This window comes from Cebidichthys violaceus, unplaced genomic scaffold (genome assembly GCF_023349555.1).
Source record: "Cebidichthys violaceus isolate CVI_PGR_0920_01 unplaced genomic scaffold, fCebVio1.0.p SCAF_12, whole genome shotgun sequence".
NCBI lineage: Eukaryota > Metazoa > Chordata > Actinopteri > Perciformes > Stichaeidae > Cebidichthys > Cebidichthys violaceus.
Window position 1 is genome coordinate 15,507,995 of NW_027176285.1, and position 15,282 is coordinate 15,523,276.

A 15,282-nucleotide genomic window follows, 5' to 3' on the forward strand; every position below is an offset into this window, starting at 1 on the left:
TTTCACCACTTCACTCCTCTGATCTCTGATTAAATCTGCTCTAATTCAGTCTTACTAGTGTAATCAACTGTCCCCTCTTCTTCTTCTTCCTCCTTTAACACTCTGTTCCCCCTCTTTGCCTTCCTTTAACCCCCATCACTGTCACTCAACTTCTTTTTCTACCTCTTTTGCTTTTTCTTTCTCTTTTGTTTCCTTCTCTCAGGCCTCCCACTCTTCCTCCCCCTCTTCCTCCTCCTCCTCTTCTCTCTCCTGCCACCTCCAGCCGTCTGTGGCGGCCATGGAGGAGGCGGGCTCTGGGCTGGGCCTCAGCATGTCCGTTTCTAACTCCTACCTGATTGGCCAGGCTTCTTTGATCACACCCACGGTGAGTCACGTCCCCCCCCGTCCCCCATCGCTCCACCTCCATGTCTCCACGCCGGTGTGGGTGCTGTGTGATCCTGGACTGGTCCAGGGGCGGCTTAACCTGTTGTGTGTGTGTGTGTGTGTGTGTGTGTGTGTGGGGTGGGGTGGGGGGGGGTCGTCATCCCTCAAGGGTCGTGGTTTGGTGGTCCTTCATTTTGTTCTTCCACCCATCCATGTGTGCATTTGTTTTGACCGTGTGAATTAGTTGTTTAGCCGTGTGTGTGTGTGTGTGTGTGTGTGTGTGTGTGTGTGTGTGTGTGTGTGTGTGTTTGTTTGTTTGTTTTAGCTGCAGTATTAAATATGATGTTATTAATGTGTACTTTGCAGCGTTGTGAGTGTGTGCAGCTATTTGTGGCCTGTGGCTTGTGTGTGTGTGTGTGTGTGTGTGTGTGTGTGTGTGTGTGTGTGTGTGTGTGTGTGTGTGTGTGTGTGTGTGTGTGTGTGTGTTGCACTGAAGCATTCCTCCACATGACAGGTCATTATTTGACCCGTTCCCTCGTCTCCGTTTGCCCCAGAGACACAAGAAGGAGTTGTGTGTCTGGAGCGGCTCGTCCAAATATCACAGCAGACCGTGAGGCCTTCAGTTGGGGGACTACAAACAGCCACACGGTCCTCTGTGTGTCCCACTGGAATGCTTCAACCATCAACAGGTTCTTGTTAATGAATTTAGTGGTTAATCAGTGCTGTATTCCAGCTCCTTATGGCCTGACCCTGGCCGTGCCTTACAGTGGTTGGGTCAGTGTTTTTGAGGGGGGGGGGGGGGTTGACCCACGGTGACCCCCATAGTGTGCGAGCGTGGCGTGGATCTCCCTCAGGGTATCTGCAGTGGAATGCAGCACCAGATGGACCTGATGGAAAACACATTCCTGCTGTTTCTGCTCCTCTTCTCTCCTCTCCTCGTCTCCTCCTCCTCGTCTTTTTCCTTCCTCCAGCGTCGGTCGCCGTCCACACGCTTCTTATCTGCGCAGTCTCTCCCCTTCGCCGTCACCTCCTCCCACAACGAACGCACCTCCTCACCTCCCATTTGTCTGTTTCTGCGGAATGTTTGCATTCCTCAGCTCCTCAGGGGCGTGATGTTTTTTAAGGGGGGGGGGGGGGGATGTGTTTTTTAAGGCGTGGTAAGGCATGCCGGGAAAGATGCTCTGCATATGTTGCGTGGAAAGAGGAAGAAATATCCAGTGTTTTAGTTTTAACGGAGAAGTGTCTCCCCCCTGTGTGCTGATGTTAGAACAGACTGCTGTTATGAAGAGGAGGCGACTGAGCTGCCTTGATTTCCTGCTGGTCCTGCGTGTCTGTGCATGAACGTGTGTGTGTGTGTGTGTGTGTGTGTGTGTGTGTGTGTGTGTGTGTGTGTGTGTGTGTGTGTGTGTGTGTGTGTGTGTGTGTGTGTGTGTGTGTGTGTGTGGTCTATCAGTGATCTGTGTATGCACCTCTGAAAAAGGGGCTGATATTCGCGACGTGTTAAAACAGGTTACTGCTACCTCCCTGCAGACAGGCATCGCCTCAGCTGGCCACACACACACACACACACACACACACACACTCACACTCTCTCTCACACACACACACACACACACACACACACACACACACACACACACTCACACTCTCTCTCACACACACACACACACACACACACACACACACACACACACACACACTCACACTCTCTCTCACACACACACACACACACACACGTTGTGAAGACATCTCTTGCCTAAACACACAGTCACACTCAGAGGTGCTGCCATGTCTTTGGTGTTTCCATCGTTTAAACATTTCTGTCTTGCCATCTTCCATGTTATCTCACAGGAGACGTGTCTGTTGACACTGTTTGGCATTCTTTTGTGTGTGTGTGTGTGTGTGTGTGTGTGTGTGTGTGTGAGAGTGCGCAGTGCAATTCATTTCATGTTCAGGCACATCGTTCTCAAAGTCCAGGCTTAATGGAGTGGTAGGGGAATGAGGAGAACACGTCTCCTTCTTACTTCCGCTTCCTTTCCTCTCTGCCTTCTTCACCTCTCTGCTCTTCTTATTACTCTCTTTTATTTTATTTTTCCTTTCTTTTCTTCGCTTTCCTTTCTTTCCACCAATCGCAGAGCTTGGACCAGGTTGCCTTGACCAATGCCACCGTTCTGGACGGCGGTGGCGGCGGCGGCGGCGGCGGTGCCGGCGGCGGGCCCAACGGTTCCCCGGCGGGCTCAGTGGGCTCTGTGGCCGTCTGTCTTCCTTCTGAGTCCTCTCTCACTGACTCTCTCCACACCTCGGCGGTGAGCTTACGCAGGGTAGACGCTTGAAGCGCAAGCAGGACAACGCTTCGGCGAAGCGGCTCTCGGACCCCTTCCTCTGGCGGTTGGGTGTTCGACGGCGGCAGCGCGGCGCTCAGTGTTGTTGCTCAGGCGATAGTGCAGTGACTCATTCAGTTAGCTGTGTCTTGTTGTCATTATCACTGCCCACAAACTGTCTGCTGTCTGATTATTGGGCTTAAAAGAATCCCAGTAGAGCATGTTGCACTGCATGTTCTTCTGTCTTTTGCCAGTAAATAGTATTACCTTTTTTTTTTTTTTACAAATGGTGCTCTCCAGTGCCACCCGGTGGTCACGATGATGCTGAACTGGAAATCACACCGCTCACTTGTCCCAAAACCAAAACCCCCAGCTAGCCGCTTCCCCTCCTCCTCCTCCTCCTCAGCCACATATTCTCCACTCGCCGTCTTGTTAGCGAACGCTCTGTGCCCCTCTCCGCACCCTCACGCCTGGGTTTGTGTGCCTCCTCTTTTCCCGTAGAGCGAGAGCGCAAACGACGAGGGCGGAGAGGGGGAGTACGTCAACTTGTACTCGTCCAGCCAGGCCAACGGGGAGCTGCCTCTCACCCGCAGAGTAAGTAGCTCACCGCCAACGGGTGAAAGGTCAATTCCATTTGCACAGTCCCATCACGTCGGGGAGCATGAATCGATTCGTTTGACTGGCAGACGTCACTCGCGTGTCGCAGTGAGCCGCTCGTATCGATTCATCCCTCGTCCTGATGGAGCTGGAATGGAATGTGAATGTAGCCAAATCTCGACTGAGCATGACTTCAGGTTCGCGGGTTTGCCTGCGAGGGACTCCTGTGCTGTGGTGTGTGTGTGTGTGTGTGTGTGTGTGTGTGTGTGTGTGTGTGTGTGTGTGTGTGTGTGTGTGTGTGTGTGTGTGTGTGTGTGTGTGTGTGTGTGTGTGTGTGTGTGTGTGTGTGTGTGTGTGTTGCTCTGACTGCTGCACTGGCTGGTGATCGCCGTCTCTCTCTCTCTCTCTCTCTCTCTGGCTGCGCTTTTTCCCTGTAACCAGCATTTTAACCTCGTTCAGATCTAACACCTGACATTGTCGCCGCTCCTAACGGGATTCTCAACGGTCCGCCGGGTTGTTTTTTTTTTTCAATTTTTCCCCAATAACATTTCCCATAACCCGCTTATGTGCACCTGTGCATGTTCTACGGCGCGTGTCGGTCGTGCACTTGTGTTCCCGTGGGCCGGCGTGTGCGTTCCAGGGTGTGTTTGGGTTGTGAGCAAACAGTGTGTCGGTGTGTGTGTGTGATTTGTAGTTTTTTCCATGTGGTGCAGTTTCCGTGTGTGTGAGTTCTACACTCTGGCGTCTCATCTTTTGGGTTTTTTTTCCTCTTTCGTGCTCAAGAAAGTCTGTATTTTAACCATCAACAATAATTGATTTCCTGAGTAAACATAGTGGTGTAGATGTTTGTCCACCTGCAGTGTTGCATGCACTGGTGGTTCATCCCTCATCGGCAAGCCAGCCGGTCTTTGTCACTGCACATGCTGTTCCATGTCACTTCCAGGTCACATGTTGATTATTGCTTTTCCCCTTCATGATTAGGAAACGATTACGGCTGATGACGTACTGCAAGACCCCGCCCCTCAAATGCCATCGGCCAACAGCAAAGAGGCTTTGGACAAGGAGAGGTAAGGCTCCTGATGCTACAGGTGATGCTACAGGTGATGTGCTCTGTGTCCCGCTTCATGTGCACAGTATGTACTAAATAGTGTTCTGTTTAGTTAATGCACAAGAAAAGCAACATACTAGAAGTAATGCATTAAGTACGGCGTCAGATGTCAGACAAACTGCAACAAAGTCCGTCAACGTTTGTGGAATTATTACGACAAATGAGTCCAAAACTCATTTTCATATCTGATGTGTTGTGAAGTGATGTGCTGAGTAGATCTGTATGCTGCAGCAGAACCAAAACAATGAACACGATCAAGATCAAGATATTAAATGTGCGATTAAACATGACAAAGAAAAAACATTAAATCGTCACATTAGAGACGCTGAAACCGACGACTGCTTCAACATTTCAGCTCCTGAACGCTGTATCACTGCTACAGTCATTGGTGTGTCAGATATGTGTGAGTGTTTCTGTGCTGATGACGTGTGTGTGTGTGTGTGTGTGTGTGTGTGTGTGTGTGTGTGTGTGTGTGTGTGTGTGTGTGTGTGTGTGTGTGTGTGTGTGTGTGTGTGTGTGTGTGTGTGTGTGTGTGTGTGTGTGTGTGTGTGTGTGTGTGTGTGTGTGTTTTTAGGAGGCAGAAGTCAACAGAGTCGGCTGGCAGCGATGAGGAAGACGTAGACGAGCTCTCCCTCATCGACCACAAGGAGATTATGAGCAGGATAACACTAAAACAAGAAGTAAGACGCCCACCGCTGCTGAGGCCGTGTGCTGTTTTTAGAGAGCGTGCAGCACCGGCGTACAAAGCGCATTTCACCCTGTTAGTCCAGCACAGGCTAAAGGTCACCGTGAGTCACTCGCATGTGAAATCAGACCCTGAGACGCACCGGCGGTGGCCATTGCTGCCCCCTGCTGTTAAGCGTCTGAAATTGCAGAGCTGAAATTGACAAAGCGCCCTCCTCCTCCTCCTCCTCCTCCTACGCCTACTCCTCCTTTTGTCCTGTGTGGTGCAGTCTGACAGACAGATGTGTGAAAACGCTCCACTCTGCAAGGTTAGGGGCGATGTGGCAGCGGCGATTCACTGAGAGGAGGATGCTGAGGGGTCCGGAATGAGAGGAGGAGGAGGGGGGGGGGGATTAGTGTAGAGCTCGTTACAGAAGACACATTGCAGTGGTCGGGGCTTTTATCACACACAAGTCTGAGTTTTTCTTCGTCATCAGGGGAGCTGGTGCAGGACAGGGAGAGGTGGGGGCTGTTCAGAGAGGGGGAGCGAAGCAGGAAAAACAGGCAGAAGGAGGAGAGGTGCAGGCTACATTTTTGGGCTAGAGCGCATCATCGCTCGTCATTTCTAACCGCTCGTCTCCTCTCTCCTCTCTCTCTCTCCATCTTCCTGTCTGTCGTTCATTTTCTCTTAATTCTTTCCGCCTCGCTTGCTCTCTTTTGTGTCCCCCCCCCCCCGCAGAGCGACGATGGCCCCGACGTTCGTGCGGGATCAGGAGACATTCTGTTAGTCCACGCCACCGAAACGGACCGCAAAGGTACGGTACAGAACCTCGCCACGACTCGCTCTCACCTCTCCGTGTGTTCGTTACGTTGGGCTCGGTGTGTTACCGGGCTTCTGGGTCACTGGGACAACTTCAGACCTGCAGTCATTTCCATTCAGAGCCAGATGTATTTACTTTTACTCGTGAAGTGTGGTTCTGTAGTTTGACAGATGTGTCAGTACTTCTGGATAGTGTGTCTCTGGCTCAGTTATCGGCGATGTGTCAGTATGTACGTCTGCTATGCAGCCGTCACATTTCACCGTTTAATTGGGAGCTCTGGCTGCACTTCAATTGAAATATGTTGCTTTTTCTTTTCTCCTTTTCTTGACAGATCTCGTTTTGTACTGTGAAGCCTTTCTGACTACTTATAGGACGTTTATAACCCCCGAAGACCTCATTAAGAAGCTGCACTACAGATATCCTTTTCAAACCGCTCGACGGGTCACTCTGAGCGTCGGCGCCGTTCGGTTGGATGAAGGCTGTTTTTCCAAATCCTTATTTACCGAGAAAAGACTTTTGTTATGCTCACGTTCGGCGCCGTCGGTTACAAACATTCACCGATGGAGACCTCCGGTCCTCTCCTGACGGATGCTCGAGTTTAAACTACGACTGGATTCACCGGGGCTTGTTGCGCGGGGCGTCGTGAACTCTCTGGTAGCAAACCTCCACGTGGAATGCTGCGTCACTGTTTTTTCACCTAGCGGCTAGCTGACGGAGCAGCTGGACTTTTATTCCTCCACAGACTGTGATTTCCATATAATATAGACGATAACTACTTCTTCTAGCGGAGGGATGCAAGCGGAACGTCGCACATCTCGATGACGCGTCGTATAACAGAGCTTTAAGCTCGATGCGTCACCGTGTTTTGTGTTCCCACGTTGTAGTGTTGTTTCTGTTTGTCCTTGACCACTAAGCACATACACCAGGTTCTGCCACAGTCCGGACACCTTCAAGAAGCGAGTCAGCAAGAACACGTTCTTTGTGCTGGTCCGTGTGGTTGATGAGCTGTGGTGAGTAGTGGTGCACTGAGAGGGAACTTGGATATGAGCGACCCGTGAGAAGAGGTGGTTGGTAAATATTGATTTGAGTAGTCGATATGTTGGGGACCAGTGTGATAAGAGAAGCTGGTTCTTGACACCTGTGGGCCTCGTGTAAACTCCACCGTGAGTGATTTGAAGCTGGGATGTGACGCTAAAACGATTCTTCAGTCATATCACTTGTAAATTAAATGTTTATTCGAATCCAATCATCCCGAGAACTTCACTTTATTGTTCTGCCGACAGCTGTAACCAGAAAATCTCTCTGTTTCTGCGACAGCATCTTGCAGATCTCTCTTTTTCGTTCCAAATCTCCCTCTTAATTGACGCGTCGCGGTCATAAACGAAGCGTCTGATCGTCAATAACCGGTTGAATTAATTTCCTCCCTCTCCCATCGCAACTCTCTTCCTCCAGCTTGGTGGAGCTGACGGAGGACATCTTGAAACAGCTGATGGACCTGGTGTTCACGCTGGTGTGCAACGGCGAGCTCAGCCTCGCCCGTGTGCTCCGCAAGAACATCCTGGACAAGGTGGAGCAGAGAAAGCTGCTGCGCTACACCAACTCACTGAAGCCGCTCGCTGCCCGGGGGGTCTCCGCAAGGTACATTGGGGGGGGGGGTCAAGGGTCAAGGGTCAAGGGTCTGCTTTTTCTGAGACTGGTATGTGTGGAGAACAGGTGTAATGTAACCTTGCATGCATTCTCAAATCTCTTCCATCTATTAATATTCATGGATAACGTCAGGATGGATGGATAGATAGATAGATAGATAGATAGATAGATAGATAGATAGATAGATAGATAGATAGATAGATAGATAGATAGATAGATAGATTGCATAACCTTTCTGTAAAAGCATTCGACTGCGCCAAAAGGAATCACAGTAAAAGACTGTAATTTGAAGACGTCACCTAATCGTTGGTGTTGTCCCGACAGGCCTGGAACTCTCCACGACTTCCGCAGTCACGAGATTGCGGATCAGCTCACTCTTCTTGATGCCGAGCTCTTCTATAAGATTGAGGTACGGCGGCCGTCGTTGACGTTCTTTGTGTTCGTCAGTCAGCGCCACAGAGTGGACCTCAAACTCTTTACCTCTTTTCCTGTTCTCCTTCAGATCCCCGAGGTGCTGCTCTGGGCCAAGGAGCAGAACGAGGAGAAGAGTCCGAACCTGACTCAGTTCACAGAGCACTTTAACAACATGAGCTATTGGTAAGACCGGCACGCAAACTTTGAACGCCGTCACATCTGTCACCGGCCTCCCTCTTATTCCCGCACACTGTTTGTTTCTCTTTAGGGTCCGCTCTTTGATAATCCAGCAGGACAAAGCTCAAGACCGAGAGAAGCTGCTCCTCAAGTTCATAAAGATAATGAAGGTAGGTCACCTTCACCTCAAACATCCTAATTGTCCTGTTAATATTCCTTGTTGTTTAATGCTGTGACGTTTATTCAAATCTCTTATCACAGCACTTAAGAAAGTTGAATAATTTCAACTCCTACCTGGCAATACTGTCCGCTCTGGACTCCGCCCCCATCAGGAGACTGGAGTGGCAGAAACAGACCTCAGAGGTGAGGGGGGGGGCTACCATACGTAGTCTCTGAATATAAACATCTGCTCTCACCGATTACAGTGTTTATGTTCAACACTTCTCACATCGCTCCGTCTTCTTCTTCTCTCAGGGGTTGGAGGAATATTGCACATTGATTGACAGCTCCTCCTCCTTCAGAGCGTACAGAGCGGCTCTGGCTGAGGTCGAGCCTCCCTGCATCCCGTACCTGTGAGTGAATCAAATGTTCGATCTCATACAGATGTTGGGTTTGGGTTTTTTTTAGCCGAGAGCCACGCCTTGACATGACTCGTCGTTCTTGCAGGGGTCTCATTCTGCAGGACTTGACCTTCGTCCACCTGGGGAACCCCGACCTCATCGACGGGAAGGTCAATTTCTCCAAACGCTGGCAGCAGTTCAACATCCTGGACAGCATGCGGCGCTTCCAGCAAGTGTAAGTCCACTGGGATGAATTTACATTATGATGAAAAGATGCAGGTACTCTTGATATATCATTAGAACGCTTTGTTGACATCAATCAGAGCGATAAATGTCATGCTTTCATTGCCACTGGCAGGAAATACAGTGGATGCCTACTTTGTTTTTCATTAAATTTTAATATCATAAAGCATCGCCGCCGTCTCCACACGGGCTGTTTTGTTTCCCCACTAATGAATTACCGCATCAATCAAACCTCCACCCCTTCTCGTCACACAGGCACTATGAGCTGAAGCGCAACGACGACATCGTCTGTTTCTTCAACGACTTCAGCGACCACCTGGCGGAGGAGGCGCTGTGGGAGCTGTCGCTGAAGATCAAGCCCAGGAACATCACCAGGCGCAAGACGGAGCGCGAGGAGAAGACCTAGGGCCCCGTGGGCCTCCCGAGACTGACCTCCAACTGTGCTTCATGACACTAACTCCACTTTACTACAGACCGAGAGAACGCGACGAATGGAAGCTCAATCCGCCGGAGCTAATGGAAGACTCTTTGGATGCAGAACAAACTACAAACAGAAGCGTGGCCGAGGGTCCACGAGGAGCTCCGCCGCTCTGGGAGATTATATTTGGGATTACTGTGGCTCCGGCGTTTAGACGGGTAGAGATTCTGTGACTTTGGTGAAGCGAGAAGAAGAAGCCCGGCCCCCTCCCTCCCCCCCCCCCCCCTCCTCCCCCCTGAGGACGAGTGAAGAATCACACAGAGCGGACGGGGAGACGCTACGGAAATAACCAAAGTCTACTCCCTGGGCTCTCTGTTTTAGAGTGGAGCTGTTGCGTGTGTGAGATTGAGCCGAATGGTCCATTACTTTCCAAGTCGCTCCTTCCTCTTTCTTTTATGTACGTGCCATTTGTTGGTCTCCGTCGGCGACCCTCTCCTCGACTCATGACGTCGCCTAAAAACACAGAACCACAAGAGCGGCCCGCCCCGAACTGAGACGTCAACGCGAAGCTGCTGGGAGGGGGGGGGGGGGGCGGGGCTTGGACTCGGAAGAGAGGATGACCATTAAGAGACTGGAATTCGATGAGTTTGTTTTGAAACATTTTGTGTAAGAATCATGTATGGTTATGAAATGTATTATATACAGTGCTCCTTTTGTTCTTAAAAAGGATCGTTATGCTTACGAGAAGAGCTTAGCTTCTCCCAAAAGTGCCATACGCGTGTGTGTGTGCACTAAAAAAAAGCAAAGCAAAAAACACAAAAAGATAAATTACTAAAGATGCTGTGATCTATGTATGTCATACTGAATAATTGTGTGCCGTGTTCAAGTGTAGAGAACCACCAGGCAATCGCAATCACGTCCCGGTCATGTCGGTGTGTGAACGAGTGTTTTCGTGTGACTGAAGTCCTCGGCGACTTGTGTGTGTGTTTGTCATTCCAAACTGTGCTGTAGTGAAATCATTCTGATTCCCTCTCGGGGATAATAGTCCAAACCAACGCATCACACTGTGCTCTCCAACTCCCAATAAAACAAACAGCTCTGTTTCTAAACACGGCGTGTCGCTCAGAAGCTTCATTCTCAAATCGCACGTACACTTTTCCATTTATTGTTGTACAGAATTATCAGTGGAAAATGAACTTTAAAAAAAAGAAAAAAAAGAAACGAACGCATGTATTAAAAGGAAGCACTAAATAAAGTGTGACATCACTCAGCCACCTGGCCTAATTCTAGACTTAAATAAGTTAAAACAAACTGGGAAAGCAGCGAGATAAAAGGTTAGTGTAATTTAAATATAATCTTATAATAAACATAAGCAGGTGTGTGTATATATACATATATATATATATATATATATACACATATATATATATACACTGTCAAAGTGCAAAAGCATGACTGAAATTAAACCTTTAAATATCGCTTCCTACCCTCAGGTCATGTGACCACAGTCAAACGCTGAAAAGTCAAACTCTATCTTGGAAGACTTTTACATGTGACAAGCATATATTATATTGGTTATACACCAATAATTAAAGTGAAATTATGAAGAGGTCGCAGCACTGAATGTGGATACTTTATGAACAAAAAAAAAAAGAAGCTGCTGCAGAAGAGGAGAGACTGGCATCACAGTTGCTGACCCATCCCACACAAATCAGTCGCAGCGATCCCGACTCAAAAGCTCATATTCACAGGTCCGGACCCACCCAAACGCACCCCCGCAGTCTCAATGAGGCCGACAACTGGGCTCCAGCAGGATCCTCTTTCCTGAAGGATTTGCCGCTCCGCTCTGCAGGTCGCCCGGATCAGAAATGGCTCTTTTGAAGCCTCGCGTGTGGCCATATATGGACGCACGCTGCCATTTGCAGATGTCACCGTTCAGGATGTCTTGGATGTGCTGTACGATGAGGTTGATGGCCACTGGAGGGAGAGAGAGGATTTGTCAAGCACTTGTCAAGCTGGAGAAATTAGCAGAAAAGCATCTTAGCGAGGAAAAGACACTTACCCATATTGTCAACTCCCCTTGGAATGATGACATCTACATACTTCTTTGTCTGCGAGAGAACCAAATTACTTTAGATTAGTTTGCAGAGTAAAGACACTGGAAAACAGGCACACACTTAGCGCTAAACATACTTACAGGCAAACAAAACTCTTCAAAAGCAGGCTTGACAAATGTTGTATACTGCGTGAGAATCTGCTCCAGGTCTCTCCCTCTGGTCATGTCCCGCAGAACTACAGGAAAATGAAGTTTCATGGTTTATGCACTGTGGCAAACATCTGGAATATTGTGCGCGTGAGGGAGACTTCAATAACCTCTGCGAGACAGTCTGACGTCTGAATCCGTGTCCACAAAGAGCTTCATGTGAAACATATCACGCACTATCTGGGGGTAGAAGACCAGGATCCCCTCGAAGAGGACCACGTCTGCTGGGTAAACTGTGATCCTGTCCTCCAACCTGGAAGAACGGTGACGATCATTAGTTTTATTTAAAAAAGAAGATTTGTCATTAGGCCTGAATCCAGGTGAAATACTTCCTTCCTACCTGGAATGAGTGACAAAGTCATATGTTGGAACTTCAACCACTTTTCCCTCCACGATGTCCTTCAAGGTTTTGTACATTAACTCGGTGTCAAACGCCTCTGCAAGACATTAAACAAACAGTAGAACGTTAGTGCAGTGCGTGTAAACAATGTGCTGTGTAAGAAAGCCAATAGAATGTACACACACAGTACACCAGGTGTGACATTTAATAAGAATGTTTATCCATAAAAAGGATTGGTGCTCAAAATACTGATATTGTTATAAGTCATCTTGTGAATGAAGACGCGTCTGTGGCCTACCTGGGTGATCAAAGTTGTACTGGCCCTTCAGCGCCTTCGCCTTCTGCTCTGGAGTCAGGACCCTGTAGAAGCAGTCCTGGCTGATGATCGCCACCTTCCTCTGCCGGTGGTCCACCTTGTTTTGGCCCAGGAGCTCCATGATCTTGGCGCAAACTGTTGACTGTGGCACAAAACTTCTTGTGCTCAGTTATTTGGTACCCCATGACCGATCGGAACGCTTCATGTACTTGGTTAAACTAGCGAGGACGAATTAAAATGTGTGGAAGTGCGCTAAGAAACGAAACAATGTGGCGTTACTATCAGTGACCTTCTCAATGTAACGTTCGTGTTAATCGGGTATTAAAGGAATTGACTAATTCTTGACAGCGGCTAGTTAGCTGTATGAAGCTTCATAGTGCTAACAGGTCGTAAATAAGTGTTTGTCAACATAGTAAACATAGCAGAGCACAAGTTCTACCGTCTTAATGAGAAAATGTTAACTGAGCAAGGGGGGGCGTGCCAGCTGCTGTGACAGTTTGGTAAAGCTAGTGTTCGCGCTGCTAGCTAACTAAGCTAAGCTACTTATGCTGCTAATGTCCGTCGTCGGGACATCTTCCGGTTAAAACGGACTGACCTTGCCGCTGGCGGTTCCTCCGCTGACCCCTATTAGGAAAGGGTGGTGCCGAGGCCGGTCTGCCTCGTCTAGGGCTCCGAATACATCCATCGCACTCCCAACAGTTCAGAAAGACTGCGGATATCACGATAGCTTGGCTGAGCGCTAGCTATGCTAACCTGTAGCAATAACAACGCTCTGCGCTCGCGAGAACTAACGCCCCGATCTCGCGAGAACTAACGCTCTCTGAGCTCAAAGTGTCAACACAGGACCGTTTGGAGCAGAACTGCATTCAATGTTTAAATATGATATGTTGAAGTATATACAATATCAGAAATTCACGTTTAATGTTTCTGAAAACCCTGCTGTTAAGATCTGGTCTTAACTCAATTCTCTATTCAACAAATCCAATAACAAAACATTTGTGTTTATTACATCATTAAATATAAACATCTTAAAATATACATATACAGTGTAAATACAGCATCATTGTTTTCCTGGGTCGTTGTCTGATTTCTCTGTGTTTTCACCACGTGGAGACTTGATGGATTCATCCACCAATATCTCCAAAGCAGCACTTCCTTTAATCCTCTTCACAGTCTCTCCTTTGGCAGCAAGGATCTCCTCAATGTTTCTACAAGTGAAGATGAACAGAGCACGAGTTATTCAGAGATATACTGTACACACAGTTATTGGTAAAATCTAAATATCACACATTCTCCAGTGCATTTTGAACTGGTTGTGCTACTCAGACATGCTTAAAGGGTTGCAGAGGTGTGGTGTTTTTTATCCATTTAACCAGTATGTTGTGATTTACATTTACCTGCAAACTTGCACCCTTTGCCCAAACCAAATGTTCCTCATACATCCCAATAAAGTGCATGTTCTACTCTGCTTCTCACCTGTCTCAACTAAAACAAACTGTTAAGTGTCCCTCTCAGTACATATTATGGTCACTATTCTAAATTAACCACATTTGACTTGTACGGTTCCGTTTTGAATGTCGTAATGATTCAGTGACATATTCTGGTTTATGATCAGAGGTCCAATCCCCACCAACCTCTTCCCTTCCAGGTCAGAGAACCAGTTGAGGTTATCAGCGATGATATGGTGATTCTTACATCCGGGACATGTCACTATCACGACCCCTTTGTGATAAGCCTGCTTGGATATCTTCTCTGTGGACCTGGTAGAGCAAACCTGCGGAAGTGACACCGCCAGCATGTCAGGTATATGACCCAGAAACACACACACACACACACACACACACACACACACACACAGACCAAACACTGGTACCTTGCATGTGTAAACGAGTTGATAATGCTTTGCCTGGATCTTTCCAATAGCGTCACTTGTGGTGCTCAGTGAAGTTGAGAATCCTCTGTAATTACCAAGACGAGCAGGTAACGAAGTATGCAAACCACGCAGGTTTAGTGAGGGGGGAAACCCGGACCTGACTGTGGTGGTCGTCGTCGGTCCCGGAGGACGACAGTTGAGTCCAGACGGTGCTGCGCGACCGTGAAAACACCGAAACAACCGGCCGACAGTCGGCATCGTCCTCGAAGAACCGGAGGAACGAACAATGTCAAAACATTTCTGTAAAACCAACATGACGGGTGTTTCTACAGGATATCAGCGCCCCCCGCTTTCAATTTCATCAACATGCACTTTTGGCGTGGACTGATGACGTCAAACGCCTTTTCAAAATAAACTTTATTAACAAATTGTTCTTGCGAACAAATTAAAAGCGTTTCAGCGGGCCATGCGTGTATGGTGAAACTACACAAAGTTTATCCTTCTAAACAACAAATAAATGAACAAATATGAATTATGTGATAGAGTTTCTATAGAGATTCTGAATAACAAAGACTTTACATTTACTTTTTTGATTCTGTGAATGTATTATCTACCAATATTTTTTTTTCAATTGTTGAAAATAACATACATGTTCTCAAGTACTGTAATTAAGTAGGCTACAAATCAAAGGTAGTATTTAGTAGGCTATTTCCCACAGTTATTTGTTTCTTTATCAACAAAACACGTGTAGCCAGAATGAAGGGCACCATGGAGAATATGGCACAATCCATCCCAACACAACGTCACAGTAGCCTGGTCAATATTTAGTTAAAGCAATCTCAAAAATATATGACTCTGTTTTTTTGGTGGGTTATCATGAATTTCTTAATCAGTCAAAAGATGTGTATCCACTGTTCAAATACTTCAGCAAGGGACATCGTGATTGCATCCATTCTCTCTAATCAGTATAAGATAAGATTCTTTATTGTCCCTAAAGATAAATTGTGCCTGGGCAATGGTGCTGCTAGTTGCCCTCATTGATGGATGCCGTGTCAGCAGCAGAATACATTTCAGGTCAACCACAGTTTATAGACTTGTTTTGGAGGTGAAACAAAGGCTAGGAGGAAACAGAACATCTCATCCTGTATCAATGTCAGC

General features: G+C 47.8%; 2 protein-coding genes across 14 annotated transcripts in view; one reads left to right on the plus strand and one right to left on the minus strand.

Moving 5' to 3' along the window:
- Nucleotides 1-10,446, plus strand: part of rapgef1b (Rap guanine nucleotide exchange factor (GEF) 1b) — a 35,488-nt gene extending 25,042 nt beyond the window's left edge. For 7 of the 13 annotated variants that reach the window (XM_068706668.1, XM_068706670.1, XM_068706672.1 and 4 more), the window contains 16 exons: nucleotides 203-364; nucleotides 2,499-2,669; nucleotides 3,186-3,278; nucleotides 4,263-4,348; nucleotides 4,964-5,069; nucleotides 5,792-5,867; nucleotides 6,205-6,289; nucleotides 6,791-6,883; nucleotides 7,326-7,511; nucleotides 7,845-7,929; nucleotides 8,023-8,117; nucleotides 8,203-8,281; nucleotides 8,373-8,474; nucleotides 8,586-8,683; nucleotides 8,778-8,906; nucleotides 9,170-10,446. In XM_068706668.1, the coding sequence (XP_068562769.1) occupies nucleotides 203-364; nucleotides 2,499-2,669; nucleotides 3,186-3,278; nucleotides 4,263-4,348; nucleotides 4,964-5,069; nucleotides 5,792-5,867; nucleotides 6,205-6,289; nucleotides 6,791-6,883; nucleotides 7,326-7,511; nucleotides 7,845-7,929; nucleotides 8,023-8,117; nucleotides 8,203-8,281; nucleotides 8,373-8,474; nucleotides 8,586-8,683; nucleotides 8,778-8,906; nucleotides 9,170-9,320 (1,797 nt within the window). In that variant the 3' untranslated portion in view covers nucleotides 9,321-10,446. The remainder of the gene's footprint in view (nucleotides 1-202; nucleotides 365-2,498; nucleotides 2,670-3,185; nucleotides 3,279-4,262; nucleotides 4,349-4,963; nucleotides 5,070-5,791; nucleotides 5,868-6,204; nucleotides 6,290-6,790; nucleotides 6,884-7,325; nucleotides 7,512-7,844; nucleotides 7,930-8,022; nucleotides 8,118-8,202; nucleotides 8,282-8,372; nucleotides 8,475-8,585; nucleotides 8,684-8,777; nucleotides 8,907-9,169) is intronic. The other 6 variants (XM_068706674.1, XM_068706681.1, XM_068706677.1 and 3 more) reach the window with 4 other exon arrangements.
- Nucleotides 10,447-10,481: 35 nt separating this feature from the next.
- Nucleotides 10,482-13,135, minus strand: uck1 (uridine-cytidine kinase 1). Its single transcript, XM_068706682.1, has 7 exons — nucleotides 12,847-13,135; nucleotides 12,234-12,393; nucleotides 11,936-12,032; nucleotides 11,706-11,848; nucleotides 11,530-11,624; nucleotides 11,395-11,443; nucleotides 10,482-11,309 (listed from the first exon to the last, which is right to left on the minus strand). Exons 1-7 carry the CDS (start codon nucleotides 12,934-12,936, stop codon nucleotides 11,116-11,118), a joined length of 828 nt encoding a protein of 275 aa, XP_068562783.1. The 5' UTR covers nucleotides 12,937-13,135; the 3' UTR covers nucleotides 10,482-11,115.
- Nucleotides 13,136-15,282: the final 2,147 nt, after the last annotated feature.

Coding starts and splice junctions, on each gene's coding strand:
- uck1 (XM_068706682.1), bottom strand. CDS start 12,936: ATGGATGTATTCGGAGCCCTAGACGAGGCAGACCGGCCTCGGCACCAC. Junction 11,444..11,529: donor TTGAAGAGTTTTGTTTGCCT/GTAAGTATGTTT, acceptor GTTCTCTCGCAG/ACAAAGAAGTATGTAGATGT. Junction 11,310..11,394: donor AAGGGGAGTTGACAATATGG/GTAAGTGTCTTT, acceptor CTCTCCCTCCAG/TGGCCATCAACCTCATCGTA.